The 14,837-nt window shown below is 43.2% G+C and overlaps 2 protein-coding genes across 4 annotated transcripts; both read right to left on the bottom strand.

Moving 5' to 3' along the window:
• Nucleotides 1-544: 544 nt before the first annotated feature.
• LOC131676969 (cystathionine gamma-lyase-like) lies at nucleotides 545-2,624 on the bottom strand. Its single transcript, XM_058956424.1, has 5 exons — nucleotides 2,473-2,624; nucleotides 1,912-2,068; nucleotides 1,482-1,856; nucleotides 1,243-1,423; nucleotides 545-1,175 (listed from the first exon to the last, which is right to left on the bottom strand). The coding sequence occupies exons 1-5, from the start codon at nucleotides 2,508-2,510 to the stop codon at nucleotides 706-708; spliced, it is 1,221 nt and encodes a 406-aa protein (XP_058812407.1). The 5' UTR covers nucleotides 2,511-2,624; the 3' UTR covers nucleotides 545-705.
• Nucleotides 2,625-10,101: 7,477 nt separating this feature from the next.
• Nucleotides 10,102-14,582, bottom strand: LOC131676970 (uncharacterized). Of its 3 annotated transcripts, XM_058956425.1 has the most exons (5): nucleotides 14,548-14,582; nucleotides 13,881-13,941; nucleotides 12,742-13,745; nucleotides 12,497-12,677; nucleotides 10,102-12,434 (listed from the first exon to the last, which is right to left on the bottom strand). In XM_058956425.1, the coding sequence occupies exons 3-5, from the start codon at nucleotides 13,220-13,222 to the stop codon at nucleotides 10,154-10,156; spliced, it is 2,943 nt and encodes a 980-aa protein (XP_058812408.1). In that variant the 5' UTR covers nucleotides 13,223-13,745; nucleotides 13,881-13,941; nucleotides 14,548-14,582; the 3' UTR covers nucleotides 10,102-10,153. The 3 variants fall into 3 exon arrangements, with proteins under 3 accessions (XP_058812408.1, XP_058812410.1, XP_058812409.1); XM_058956427.1 differs by lacking the exon at nucleotides 14,548-14,582 and having other exon boundaries at nucleotides 12,742-13,536; nucleotides 13,881-14,381; XM_058956426.1 differs by lacking the exon at nucleotides 14,548-14,582 and having other exon boundaries at nucleotides 12,742-13,673; nucleotides 13,881-13,894.
• Between the last annotated feature and the right edge of the window lie 255 nt (nucleotides 14,583-14,837).

Consider the following 14,837-nt stretch of genomic DNA (forward strand, 5'->3'; position numbering starts at 1 on the left):
TCACTTCTAATTCTTGTCGTTTCAGAAATACATACTGGTTTATGCAGCAGAGTAGTTAATTTCAAAATTGTGAAAACATGAAGTGCAAGTGAGAATGGTCCGTTTTAAGCCCAAATATAGTGAAGCACACGCTAAATTCAAATGGAGAAGGAAACCACTGCCCTAATAAGCTGCAATTGGCGCCAAAGATATTTTATAGGTAGGTGAGTGTTTTTTCTTTCTCATACATTTTCTTTATATTGTTTTACTTAGTAGTAAAATTCCTTTAGAATCGAATGGGTTTCCCAATTTTACGTTTTGCAATGATGGACGGAACATTGCATTTCCTTATTTTGTCAGAAAACTGGTTAGAACAATCACGTATAGTTTTTTTTATATTTTACAAGTCTAGACAAATTTGTATTGCATTTTAATATTACATTCGCATCTCTGTAACACGGCTGTTTTGCATTTCAGTCCAACTTTGTATATTAACTGATTATTTGTAGACCGACCATTCAATACGTAGAGTGAAATTCTTACTGATCATAGGAATAAAAGATCATTTACATTTTCTACAATAATTTTATTTTCTCGTTGACCGTTTTTGCAGTGAGTCCTCTTAGCCCTGAGTATACCTTTTCCTTACGTCAAATTGAATATCAACAAAACAAGTATTTATTTTAAAATAGAAACAGTATCCCCCAACCAAAACCTATTCCTAGTTTAAAGCTTTTCCAGGGCCTGCTTCAAATCCCCAATCAAATCATCTACATCTTCCAGACCCACGGAGAACCGGATCAGTGTATCGGTTATCCCCAGCGCCTCACGATGTTCCGCTGGCACCAGTCCCGGTGGCATCCTTGATGGAAGCTTCATGACACTCTCGAAACCTCCCAAACTTTCGGCTAGCGTGATGACCTCCAAAGACTTCAGAAATTGACTGGATTCTTCCAGCCCACCCTTGAGGTAGAACGAAAGCATACCACAGTGCCCGAAGGATTGCCGTTTGGCCAGCTCATGCTGAGGATGGGAGGTCAAGCCGGGATGCAGCACTCTTTCGATTTTTGGATGCTTTTCCAGGAATTTGGCAACTGCTAACGAACTGGTTCGGTGGCGTTCCATGCGCAGAGCTAGCGTCTTCAGACCGCGGTTTACCAGGTAGCAATCGAAAGGGGATGGTACAATGCCAGTTGCTATTTGAAGTGCGATATGAGATAAGTGTCGAAGTTTGTTATCATTTCGTTGTTTATGCGATCTTACCGTTTTGAAGAAACTTGAGCTTTTCATACAAGGCTTCATCGTTCATGACTGCAGCTCCCATGAGAACATCGGAATGTCCATTCATGTACTTGGTTAACGAGTACATGACGATATCTGCACCCAGATCCAGTGGGCGCTGAAAAAAAGATGTTAGGAACGTATTGTCTACCACCACAACCATCTAAAAAGAGAAGCCCAATTAATATTAAAATTCGCAAACAACCAATTCGTGACTCTACCCCTGGGACTTTATGTACCACCGCACATAGCGCCTCAATATCGACGACCTTCAGTAAAGGATTCGTTGGACTTTCAATCCAAACCAGCTTCGAGTTCGGTTTCAACACGGCTTCCACCTTCGCCAGATCAGTAGTGTCCACGAAATCGACCGACATATTCATCTTTTTGGCAACATCCTTGAACAAGCACAGCGTACCCCCGTACAGAGTATTGCCGGCAATAATATGATCACCGGCTTTAAGCATCGTAATAACAGCGGTCACAACGCCAAGACCCGAGGAAAAAGTTAACCCATATTTGCCATTGTCCAGCGAAGCGATACACTTTTCCAACACAGCCCGGGTTGGATTTCCGCTGCGACCATAATCGAAACCCTGAAAATATACATGAACCACGGTTTGTTTCCTAATCACGAAATTTGTCCCATACCGCATGATGAGAGGGGCCAAACTGTTTGAATGTGGTGCTCATACTGATGGGAGGTACGACCGACATGCATTTCCATTGCTCCGGTTCTTGTCCGACGTGAATGGCTTTCGTGGCGAAACCTTTCGGCTGGACGCGGAAACCATCTTCGGCTACGGCTCTGGAATGGGAAAGTCGAAAGGAGTTCAATCCAGCATCACGTTATAACCACATTGAAGAGATCATTTCATCGAGAAGTTTTGATCAACGATCAAAACGACTTTGCATTTTTGCTTTATCTTTTGGGAGCCATCACTGTGACCAGTTCATAGATTATTTATTCAATTCAAGTTCAAATGGCCAACTACTATTTATAGAACGATAAACTGAAGTTGTTATCATACTTTTGTACAAATCAAATGTTGATCTTAGGTTTGTTCGCGTTCGTCTGATAATCTAAGATTCAACTGTATTTATTTCACTGTCTTGCACCACTACTATCTTACCAGGTATTTACGTTACAAGAATATTGAAGTGGGCGGTTGCTATAATTTTTCTATAATTGGACGTAGTTAAATAACTCACTTCTCTATTCCACTGGTACTTTTCCCGGCGGTCGACATTATCACCCGGTTGGAGAGTTCTAAAATTTGGAATCTTCTGCCCTAATTTATTTCGCGTTGATACTCTTCTGTAAAGCACACCTACTCACTAAGCGAGCTGGTTGGAAACTACCCGGTGCTCGACCGGGGATTGTTATTATCAAAGCACCCGAGCTAGGTAATTGATTTCACTCAACGCATATTCTGATGCGAGCAAGTGCAAGTGCAATTGTAAACCGACGTAAGATAACAGCGCGAAGGTGGGACTTTGGTTCACAGAGAACGGATATCCAAGATTAGTTTTCACTGTGTGTAGTCGTTATGAAACGATCGTAGTACCGCCTGAAATATGTTGCTAGTTATCAATACTTTTTTTTCAAGGCAACAGTCATATTTCCTACAAATTTCCTCAAAGCTCGACTTGTACGTCTCTTATCTGTGTTTCCGATAACATTACCTATCGCTCTCGAGTGGAAAATAATAAACAGAGAAAAGTGAGAAAGAATGTAGCAGTAATAATGCATTCCATGTATTGAAAAAGACTTCCAAATCCACCGAAAGATGATGATAAAAACGTAAATGACTGAGAACATACTGTTCTCAATCAGATTAATTTCATGTTGATTTATGCAACTTAATTCGTTGCTTGTGAAGCGGTTGGAAGAAACTTTGGGATTTAGTTTTAATTTTGAGTAGTTTTCATGTCAAGGTCGTGTGAATTTTAAGCGGGATGACTTTCATCAATCCCTACCTCCGGAACAAGTACTTCGATTCAATTAAAAATTGCACAACTCGGTTTAACCATATCAAACTTTTCATTTGTGTTGAAGTTAGTGGAAATTGGTTCAGTAATATAAGACATTTGTCAATCCCAAAAAACCGAATCGAACAGTTCTCGGTTAGAGAGTCGAAAGTCGGAGTGATTACATATCCTTTCTGTATGCGAAAGGCAAACCAGTATCAAGCGAAACTTTGTTGATAGTGTCAATCGAGCAGGTGAATTCAATCGCAGTATGTTTGCTCCCTGGCTTTGATGCTATTATCAGTGGAGTCATTATTTGTTCAATGTGATAATCTGGTAGAGGCAATGTGAAGCCAGAATCGCAAACCGGTTGCATACTTTACATCTTTTTTGTTGCTTGGCCATGCCAAACCAGCTAACAGTGCGGAAGCCACTATAGCTAAGTTATCGTTTTTATGAGTCGTCCCTAAGAAATGGATGTTTCAAAATCGCCCAATCCATAAATCGATGTACGACTTTGAAGATTGTTTCTATAATAAAGATAGGTCCACATCCAGACAAATTTGAAACGCATATAAAGCCCCCGAAATGCGTTGATTGTAATTATTATCAAAAAGCTTCGACATCAATAATATTGGGAGGACTAATAATATTCGTAACATTTAATTAATCATGTAGAGATCGGTGTTTCAGTCAAAATAAATCAAGAAAATTCTTCTCTTTCTCCAACTTTTCGGTGCTTATTGAACCTTTTTCGAGGTGTTTTGAGTACACCAAAAATCTTTTTGCTTCATTCACACTGAATAGGGTCAGTGGGTTTTACTGGAAAGAACTTTATTTTAACTTCGTCTCATCAGAATCCGACACTAACTTAGTGACGGCGCCGGTGGTTGAGTGTTAAGCGTGACCGCCACTCATTCCAATTTGCCTGGGTTCAATTCCAGCCGAGGTCGTTAAGATTTTTCTGAGGTGAAAAAATCTGTGGTGACGTCTTCCTTCGGAATGGAAGTAAAGCCGTTGGTCCCCGGTCTATGAAATTTGGTGGATCGATAATCTAGTCCAGATAGTGGAGTCACCTTTCTGGCGTCGGTAAAGAAGAAGTAGAATCCAACTTCTATACTTACTAACAAATATCCTCCTCCCGTGATACTTGTGCGCGCAGTAGTATATACGGCCTCTAGCAAAAGCAAGTATCGGACTAACAATTCCATCCCTTTCCTTCCGCGATCTACGTTCGGGTCTGGCCGGCGCGGGTATTGATCAATAAACACTTTAGGATTACCAGGAGTTGCACATTGAAAGATGTTTCGCTACTCCCAAGCATAATTATCTACTGATTCCCTGTGCAACTTCAGTTAGTCCAGATCGATAACGGAGTAGCAGCCAGGGGTGGTCGCACAAGCTCAAGCTCAAGAATCCGACACTAACTTAGTGACCGGTCTAAGCTAGAATCCGATTGACGCTAGCTCCAAAAAACGATAACACTGTGTTTCTGAGCAAACCCCCTGTGTGATTTCCCAGAAGAAAAGGAGTTCTGATCAAGCTGATGGCGCTAGTCTAGTTCTGTCGCTAAGTTGGTATCGGGTTCTGATGAGACGAAGTCGTAACACAAATTCCATATCTAATTTAGAGACAAAATGGCAAGAGCATTACCAGATATATGGCCGATGAAAGCCATTGGGTCGTCGAGTAGCACAACAAACTGTGGCCAGCCGTCAGCACAATTCAGGGATTATCTGGTCGAAGAATCGACGACCAGAAAACGTCGCTGCATTTGAATGAACCATCGACATCACTCTAATATAGGAGACGTTGGCAAATAAACACAGATTCTTTGGTTTGAATGCATCATCTCACAAGTTAGTAGTTTCTGAAGGTCAGCGAACTCCTAAGGCTGCAATTTTGATAAATGGATTTATGAAATTCTTTCCAATTACAGGATTCATTCAGCGATACGTCGATACATTAACGGTCGAAGTACCGATGGTTTGGAGGTAAGCATGAGATTGTGATGGCATCTACCTACTTCTCTGGGGATACGGATACAGCACCACCTTTTGATGTCGATGCTCTCATAAAGTACTGCAGAAGCATAAACAAGTCCTTCATCATTGGATGTGATGCCAACACACATTATACAATACGGGACAACAGGGACATACATACCAGAGGTGAGTACCTTCTTGAACACCTTTTCGTCAAATGATGTCAATGTATGTAACGAGGGAGCTGAACCTACATTTATGAACGAAGTAAGGAGCGAAGTACTGAACCTCATGTTATGCTGCGCTCAAATAACGGAAAAGATAAAAATTTGGCACGTTTCTAACGAACCTAGTCTGTCATATCATAAGCTCGCGATGTTTGCTATTGAAGGGAAATAAGTAAAACAAAAAGGAGTGCTTTCCGCTTGCGCACACCTAGAACCTGGAACGACCTACAGACGAGGAGGATAACAGCCTACCACGACAGTCCTCTGAGAAAGAGGTCTGTGTGTCACGAAGTTCCGAAAGACAAAGGTGGCAACACTCGGAAAGAAAGTCAGGAACCCTGTTCAATAATCAGATCAGATCAAAAAATCGCTCCTACAAAATATAGCGTTGAGTTTAGAAAGGCAAAAGCAATCGAGGTTTTACGAAAAACTTCGGAAACATCACGCATCACGAGGATCACAGGCCGATAAATATGCTACCGATCTACGAGAAAGTTTTAGAAACGGTCGCTAAAGAATGGAAAAGTTGTCTTGGCAGTTTTTGTTGACTTGACACGAGCATTTGAAACAATGATCGCCGTGAACTGATTTGCGTTTTGGAGAAATATGCCCTTGCGTGGTTTCGCAGTTACTTAGTAAAAAACGTACGCAAGTTTCAAGGTACAACCGCGCTACATCATCGGAAGCCGAAATTAACCTTGGTGTACCACAGGGTAGTGTACTAGGACCACTTTTGTTAATCCTATACATTAACGACATGAGAAACATTTTGGAAAATGCGGAAATAAACCTGGTTGCCGATGACACAGTTTTGTTTATCATCGGTGATAGTTTCGATGAGTGCAACTGGCTAATAAACCTTGAGCTGATGAAGTTTAGTGATTGGTTGAAGTGGAAAAAACTCAAACTGAACATTTCCAAGACCAAATATATGGTTGTAACTACCCGACAGATGAATGAAAGTACTGCAACAGTTGATGGAGAGATAATTGAACGAGTTGCAACTATCAAATATCTTGGGGTCACATTGGACGAAAAAATAAGTTTTAATGAGCACGTAAACTATACAATCCGGAAAGCTGCCAGGAAGTTTGGCGTTCTTTGTAGGATTAATAGGTTTCTCACATTTGACTAAAAGATAACTGTTTACAAGACCATAAAAGCTCCCCATTTTGATTACTGTGCTTCTATTCTGTTCTTAGCATCCAGGAAACAGCGTAAGCGAATGCAGATCTTACAAAACAAAGTAATGCGACTATTACTAGGATGTGACAGACTAACTCCGCGACATTTGATGCTCAATTATTCACAAATGATGTCAGTTCAGCAACGTATTGTATATAACACACTTGTTTTCATCTTCAGAGTAATAAATGGAATGACGCCGCAGTACCTGTGTAGCACTGTTGTGTACGGAAGAGATTTGCACCGGCATGAAACCAGACAAGCCGGCAATCTGAGATTGTTGAGCGCTAAGAAATCTTGGACGCAGAACTCCTTGTTTTATAAAGGCTACAATTTGTTCAACGCATTACCAGAATACGCCAAGCGGACTAATAACCTAAGAGAATTTAAACAGGCCTGCAAGATATTTGTGAAGCAGAGGCCTTTAGATTTATAAGAGAGAAGGATGGGCATACACGGAAGTGAAGTAAGATTGAAGGAATCTCTCATGAGTGAAAAAATATCAAAACGTATCTGCTCGTAAACCTTCCACGCTACAAAAGATAGGTGTATGGGTGTGAGGTGGGCCATCCCATAAAAAAAAATAATACAAACTTAACAGAGCTAGTTAGCCTTCAAAAAGTTAAAGGTTAAGAATAAAAAGGCATGACACTAAAGGCCTATAGATCCCAAACTAGACCACTACATTCGAACCAAGCACTAATCCAAAGGGTGGCTCAACAAGTTGCTTATCTAAAGCGTGAATCAACGGAAACAGCGATGCTTACCTTAATGGCCCTTATCGGAAAAGCCCTTGATCACAAAGAAATAGCGATTTGCGTATTTCTCAACGTAGAGTGTGCTTTAAACCAAGGGCCATTGAAAAAAAACCGGCAGGGAACTGGATCCTGGCAATGCTACAAAGCCGAAAGTACGCAGCTCTAACGGGTGAAATGGAAGCAGCTATAACAGCGTATAGAAGATGGCCCCAGGGAGGTGTGCTATCCCCCTTATGCTCTGGTCGTATGTAGGGGACTATCTTCTCTCTAATCTGCAATGGGCCACGAGAATGTTGGATGTGCAGATAATGTAGTCCTAATTATTCAGGGGGGAATCAAATCTGTATTAAGTGGTCCTGAACTACCCCGTGACCTGGTGCTTCAAAGAGATCTATTATATGCTCTTCTGCCTCAGCATACGTGTTATGATCAACCAGGGATAATCACCCTCAAGGATGGAGTCCCGCGCCTCAACAACTAGCTGCGAGCCAGGTTAGGTTACAAGAGTTACCGGGTTTTTTCGGGCGGTTCGGAGGGATTGGACGCTCTTTATTAGCTTGAATGCTTCTTGGTACGCCTGCAGCGTTCCTTGCAACGGCACCCACTGGAAGCTGTCCACAGCGAATTTCTACCCGCATCAATTACAACTTGGCCGCAAGCCTCTAGCCCCATGTATATATGCCAAATTTCACAACCATCAAACACTTAAATGGTCTCTTTTGTGTGTACCACAGCTACATACTACCGGGGAGATCAACCGATTTCGCACATAGACGGCAGTAAGTCAATATTCTAAAACTGTGGCTATTTGCGGAATAGGATTGACGACTAGATGACGAAAATCGATGCCTGACGCCATCTCAAGACCTAAAGCAAATTATTGCATAACCCAAAAAACATGGGTATTTTGGGTGACTTTATGATTAGATGGTAACATATGCCATTTTACAATCCAAAGTGACTACTTCCAGTGGAGGCAAATATGTTATCTTTGGTACAGGTTTGAAAAGTAAATACCGGAGGCTGCTCCTGCATATAACGAAAAACGCATCAGAGCGCTACCTACATATCAAGCGGTGGACGTGACCACTCAATCGGCTCTTCGATGTCCAAACCATGTTAGCCTTCGTGGTCAATATTTTTTCGACTTGTCCAAGGTTTCTGGTCGAATCAAGCTTGTGTCCGGTACTCGTGTATTCCTTTCTTAGCTGAAAAGTATCTCACGGCCAGTCGATTGCTGCATTAATCACATGTTACCACCGTGCTCGACGTAAAGCATCGGTTGAAGACGCTTTGTTCTTTCCGTGCTATTCCGCCCAAGAAGCCATCTGCGAGGAACATGTTTGGTTCACTTTAACCTCCAGCGCTAAAGCTCCGGTACGTAGTTCGGCTATTGCTGAAACAAGACGTGTTGTTTAGCTTCGTAAGCTACCGTCGCATCACTGCTCGTCGTTTCCACCAGGTCGTAATCCTAACTTGCACCAACAGTATCGAGTGTTCGTCGAAGAATACCATGCACCCTTTAACTCCAAGCTGTAACACGAAGACCAAATCGAGGGTATTTTTCAATGCGTAGTGTGAAACCCTCAACGCTGAACGATGCGCTTCTACGATCAACCATTATGCAATTCCCAATATACCCAGTCATGTTGCTCGCTAACATCGAGCTGAAAACCGTCGTGTAACGATACAATCTGTGCACCATAACGTGTAGCTCTTCAGCAACTATCCGACGACGAACGTTCCCAAAACAGCTAAAGTTCTACTCAAAGCCATTCACGTCGACGATCAGTTTTCTGGTAAACGCAACACGTTATCCAAGAATGAATTTGAACTCCGTAAATGGGCATTCAACGAACAAGCAGTATTGGTGGATGTACCCCCTGAAAATCTTTCCCAACAAGTATCGGTAGACCTTGACCGAAATCCGTGCAAGCGTTAATTCTGCACCTGAAACCGTGTGTAAAATTTAACGTCCGCCAGCGTCGAAGGACGCGTCTAACACTAACGAAACGCATCGCACGTATATTTGATTCGCTTGGATTTGCTGGACCCGACGTTGAAACTGGCAAAAAAAATTATGTCGAACCCCTGAAGCTTGAAGAACGGCGACTACAAGATTTGGAGTTGGGACAACGAACTGCAGCCAGCTATCAAAGAACGCTAGCACCGTGAAGTTTGGAGTGAAGCACGCGACACAAGGATCGTGGTCGAATCTAGATTTAGAAAGCCGTTGCATGCTACACGGAAACTGCCTCCTTAAATCTCAAAATGGCGTCAATCATCAGTTTCAGTCATCTACTGAACACCCTCTTTCAAATGATATTGATGATGGTTTTTAGTGTTTTCTGGTAATCAGAAGACACCACCTTGAGTTTTTAAATTAGTAGATTTTGTTTTTAAATGTTCAATTTTTTTCTGGTCACTTCTGTGTCTACGGTTTAGTGTTCGCGATATTTCGTACAACCCTATAACAGACGTCCCCGCGTTGCCACCATTTCGTGGTTTGGTTGGATCCATGATGTTCCCGGTGGCGTGCTTGAAACCAGAAACTTCACAAATTATCATTTGTAGATAAGCACTTACCTGCGAGAGAGTCTAAAATAGTCTTCGCGATCTCTTCAATACCGAAATGATCATAATGCTCTGAAAAGGGACTTTGAACTCACCACAAGACTCAAACAACTTATCAATAAATTGTGTTTATTACTACCTAACAAGCACGCCTTACTCCTATCACTTTCCGGTCGTACCACTAACCCTTATCCTACTCAGTCGCGGTTCGTGGAGGGAACCAGCTTGAAAACATCCGATGAAACTCAGTCGTAAAACCTTTCACCAAATTGGTTACCGTCCGCAGTACCATCGCACCAGGTCGTCCAACGTCATCCGCTGCGGCAGGTTTACCGGTAGTAGTCGTAGTAGTACCCCGGTGAACCTCCGAATTTCGTCGAACGTTTCCGCGTGCCTTATCTATCGGTTCCACGGGTACCATGTTCTCCCGGGAATCCTCCTCCGATGCGCGTTGTCTTTGTTCCAGTTTGTTGGATTTTTCGATTGACTCCCAGGATTGTGGATGCAGCAGGGCGTTTCGCTTGGATCGCTGCAGCTGTTGCTCGGAAACTTCCTCCCGTTCTGCCCGAACAGTATGTTTACCCGGTTCACCATCACAGATCGAATCAAGCAGCATATCGAAGAGCTCTGCGAATCGCTGCTGCCATTTAGTGTTGTTCTGGTGGAATGTTTCGATGCGATCGACCTCATCCGAGTACACGGATCGCTTCCTCCGATCGGAGAACTCTTGCACGTGGGCAACTTCTTCAGATCCCTCGGGCATCAGAGAAAGATTAAGCTCGGATGGTTCCGACAATTGATTGACGTGTTGTTCCTCAACTCTCTCCGCACTTGTTTGTATTGGTTCGACAACAGAAATTACACCTAACTTTCGACTGTCCAAAATTTCCTCCGCTGGTTCTTGATAGTAGCTTTCCGTAACCTCCACAGCCCGTTCGGTCACCTGCCGATTAGTCGTCGATTCCATAGCTCTTCGAACAGCTCCCAAGCTCGGTTCAATCACCTTAATATCCTGCACCTCAACTGCGTTGCCGTAGTTCGAGTTCTGTCTACTAGAATAACCTCGGGGTGCTTCCGAGGGTGCGTAGAGATTCGTTTTGATTGATCCCGCCATGTTTAGTTCCAGGGATGGCTGCCATTTAGGGACTTCAGCACGTCTCTCCGGCACTAGTTCTGGCACAATGAATTTCAGTTCTTCCTCCGAAGGTATCCTTACCATGGATGATGACTTCCCGTTTCTAGCCTTCTTCGGACGTCTTGCTCTTGTGGGAATGCTTTCAATGGTAGCATCCTCGTCGAAAGTTCCCTTCGAAATCACCAAGTGTACATCTCCTTGGGGAAAGCTAGACCGATTAGCTTCCTCCTCTCGGCTATTGCCGAATACAGGAGTCTGTTGTCGGTCTTCTGCCAGGAAGGATCGTTTTGTCTTCTTGCTCGCCGCAACCATCGGAAGGAACCGATTGATGCGACGGGTTCGTTTGCGTAGCTGGCGTTTTCCTCTTTCACGTAGCGGTCGCTTTTGCCTTTTCAAATTTCGCTGTTCCATGCGTTTTTCCTTTTTGCCAACCAGCTGCTGTTTGCGACGATAGGTTTTCGTCTGCCTTGGTTGTCTAGCCGTAGCCTTGATCTCCTTTTTGTGGGTTTCGTTCTTCAATTTTCCAGCCAACAACTCCTGCAGATCATTGGTAATCGAGCGTTTCCGGCGACTGAACTGAGTGATATCCTGTTTGGCTCGCTCTGCAATCAGCTCCTGCAGCAGTTGATCGACTGTACTTTCTACCTCATCGATGCTTCTAGCGTACTTGTAGCGCATTTCCTGGTAGTCGTCGTAGCACTCTCGCAGGCTGAGATTCGGGATGATCCAGAATCCGACCGATTGGGCAGGCATTTCGAGACGGAAGTCTTTTAGCAAAGGTTGAACCTTCTTAAGGGGTTCCGGACTGGACTCAAACTCGTAGACTTGATCGTTTATCAGAACCTGCCCGTCGACTACAGTCAGAACGTACTGTTGCACATCGGCGGAGTGATCCTTGACGAAAAGCTTAACGTCGAACTCGATGGCGTTTGGTAGATAATTGCTGGCCATTACCGTTATGGATCCGTTTCCGCTACGACTACAGTAAGCGTAGATATGGGTTCCCTCTTGGGGCGTTTGGCGAACATCGAAGACTTTGGCGCCGATCGTTGTTCTATGTAAAAGCGCGATTAGATAATTTAATCCGTAGGATTGGATCTCTTCGCGAGTTAGAGACTTGAAGACGGCATCGAAGCCGTTGCGGGCTGCATCACCTAGAAGAGTGGCATACTGAAGACCTTCCTGGAGGCACGTTTGCTCACAGGTGCCATTGGGACCCAAACTTGAAGGTAGTTTCGCGTCCAACCACACCGGAAGATGCGATCGCGCGGGTCCTTTGATGTAAGCTTCCCGCTGCAGTACAAACTCTTGCAGGCGAAGGTCATCCGATGAAGGTTCGCTAAAAAAACAGAGAAGTTCAAGATTCTAGCAAATGTCTGAAATGGGGTGTCAACAACTTACAAACTAACAGCAATAGCATCGGCAATATCGTCCACGTTCAGGTTGAAGTATCGAGCCTGCTCGACACCTGCTGTCGTTGGATTAACATCAGCAGCAACTATACCCCAGAAGTTGAAGGCTTTCACGATTAACTGTAGTGCTCGCAAATCTTCCACGTACTTCACTGCGTTTGTGATGTTTCCTGTGAAACACATTCGAAATATTCAATTCATCGGTCAGAAGCCTCAAATTAGAAAGAAACTCACCACTTCCAAGCTGCCATAGACAATCTCTAATTCCTAACTTATGAGCGACGGTCAACAGCTTCAGAGCCGTTTTTGGCTTCCAGCATTCACCGCTGTAATCCAGCACGAAAACCGGAATCACTCCGGCCAGCTCTGCCCACTCGTCAAATGCCTTCCACCCGTTCGGAGTCAGCTGAATCAGATCCGTGTCGGAACCCATCTCACCGGACCCAGCCATATTAAGTTCCAGCTGATCGGCATCACCAAACACTTTGACATACATCGGACCCAAATTGCGAGCCATGTGGAAGCTCGTTTCACTGATAGGATTCACCGATTCTTCAAACACACTCTTCGGCTGGGCCGAAAATCCCACAAACTCCTGGCTGATGTAGTTGATCACACTTCTCGGATTAATCACGACACTGATCAAATCTTCCTCCGTATCATAGCAATCGGACAAAGATGCCGCAATCACCAGGACGGCAACGCGTAACCACATTTTGTGTACTGACCGGTTGAACTCTCGCTTGAAACTGATCCTCCGGTGGTGTTCAATTGTAACCGCGTAAACTCCCGTTGACCTTCTTCGGCTTCGCCAGGGAAGGTCCGCCGCTCCGCTCCGTCTGCAGCTTACGCAATTATCATAGTGTGACGGATGATGTTGCCACAACACCGCACGCCTATATACAATGTCGTCCGGAGAACATTGCGGCTATCAGCGAAATTCGACTGTGTGTTGCTTCTATACGCGAACCCAGCGACGACGACGACGGGCGACAGCAGCAGCGCAGGGTCGTCGTTGGATTTGTTTTGCTGAATTGCACAAAGAAATGTTTGGCTTCTTTGCAATGCTATTCTATGGATGAAAGTTTGGTCGCGATTCGGCGTGGCATGGGAATGTTTTTGATAGGGTATGCTGAGTAAGAAAATACGCTTTCGGATCATCCACCCTTGATGGGTGAAAATGAAAGTTTTTTCAACTAATCAGTGGATTGACAGCCATCGATTGGATTTTAAAACAGCTTAGATTCAATTTGAAAAAAACATGATTTGATGCATCCTTCAAAAAATATGTAAATATTTCTAATAATAAGCAACATTATAGGCAAAGAAGGTGAAATCGTTAAATCAGAAGTGCAGTAATTATTTTTGCTTACTTGGTTCTTTTTTCCTCATTCTTCTTTGGGATCAGTAGGCTGTGAACGGCTCCAAACATTTCTAGACAAACATATCAAAAGCAAAGAGAATAGGGAAAGAGACGAATAGTGTGAAGCCAAAAATACCTTATTGAGCAGACCAATCGTGCAATGTAAATAAACATTACTCATGCCTGAGTTGGAGGAGATAAGTATTGTACATCTATTAAAAAAGAAATTTCAATTTTCGTCAGAATTTGGTTCAATCGTGATTGTGAGGTGCATTCTAGAATATATGTATGAGTAAAAACAAGCTTTAGAATTATTTCATCTCTTTGTTTCGAAATGCGCATCGTTTGATAAACAAATCCAACGATCGACATACGGTTTGTTTTCAAAATATAATAGGAGTCATGTAAAGTGCTGCCTGTGGAAGCGGTTGCCAAAATTCTAGTGTTGAAATCATCATAAAGGGAGTGTTGCCGTTTTGACTGATTTTCACTCTTCGTCTCTTTCACTATTCTCTTTGATCAAAAGGTGCAAAGTACAAATGGGAAATTGTACAAAGTACAACTCTCCTTGTTTACTCTTTCTTCTCCTCTTAATATCTCTACTGCTTTTACGTTTGCTCCTTAACCCTTTGCAATATAATGCTAGTTGAAATCAAGCTCATTAGATATATACTGACACATTGTCAAAAATATGGATGATGGTGTCGTAATTCTCAAAAGAGAAAGTGATCTAAAAGAGGGTCTCATTAACGACGCTGAATACCTCTGGAAAAAGACTCTTCACGTCTATTGTTTGTTTACCATTTATCTGTCAGTGTCATTCCAACCGAGCACGAGACCTGTCAATGGCCCTCGATCCAGAAGAATTCGAAGCAATTTTCTTCGGATTCAGTACTTTTAATAAGGTCCCATGTTCGATTGGAATACCACTGACAAATAAATAGTAATAAAAAGATAGAGCTAGCTG

Source organism: Topomyia yanbarensis, chromosome 1 (genome assembly GCF_030247195.1).
Source record: "Topomyia yanbarensis strain Yona2022 chromosome 1, ASM3024719v1, whole genome shotgun sequence".
Lineage (NCBI taxonomy): Eukaryota > Metazoa > Arthropoda > Insecta > Diptera > Culicidae > Topomyia > Topomyia yanbarensis.

Bases quoted from the DNA above. Each gene is read 5' to 3' on its own strand.
- LOC131676969 (XM_058956424.1), bottom strand. From the start codon at position 2,510: ATGTCGACCGCCGGGAAAAGTACCAGTGGAATAGAGAA. The intron at 1,857-1,911 runs GTATGGGACAAA...GTATATTTTCAG, and splicing joins TTGGCCCCTCTCATCATGCG to GGTTTCGATTATGGTCGCAG. The intron at 1,424-1,481 runs GTAGAGTCACGA...TTCTCTTTTTAG, and splicing joins TGGTACATAAAGTCCCAGGG to ATGGTTGTGGTGGTAGACAA.
- LOC131676970 (XM_058956425.1), bottom strand. From the start codon at position 13,222: ATGTGGTTACGCGTTGCCGTCCTGGTGATTGCGGCATCTTTGTCCGAT. The intron at 12,678-12,741 runs GTGAGTTTCTTT...TGTGTTTCACAG, and splicing joins TCTATGGCAGCTTGGAAGTG to GAAACATCACAAACGCAGTG. The intron at 12,435-12,496 runs GTAAGTTGTTGA...CTGTTTTTTTAG, and splicing joins GATGCTATTGCTGTTAGTTT to CGAACCTTCATCGGATGACC.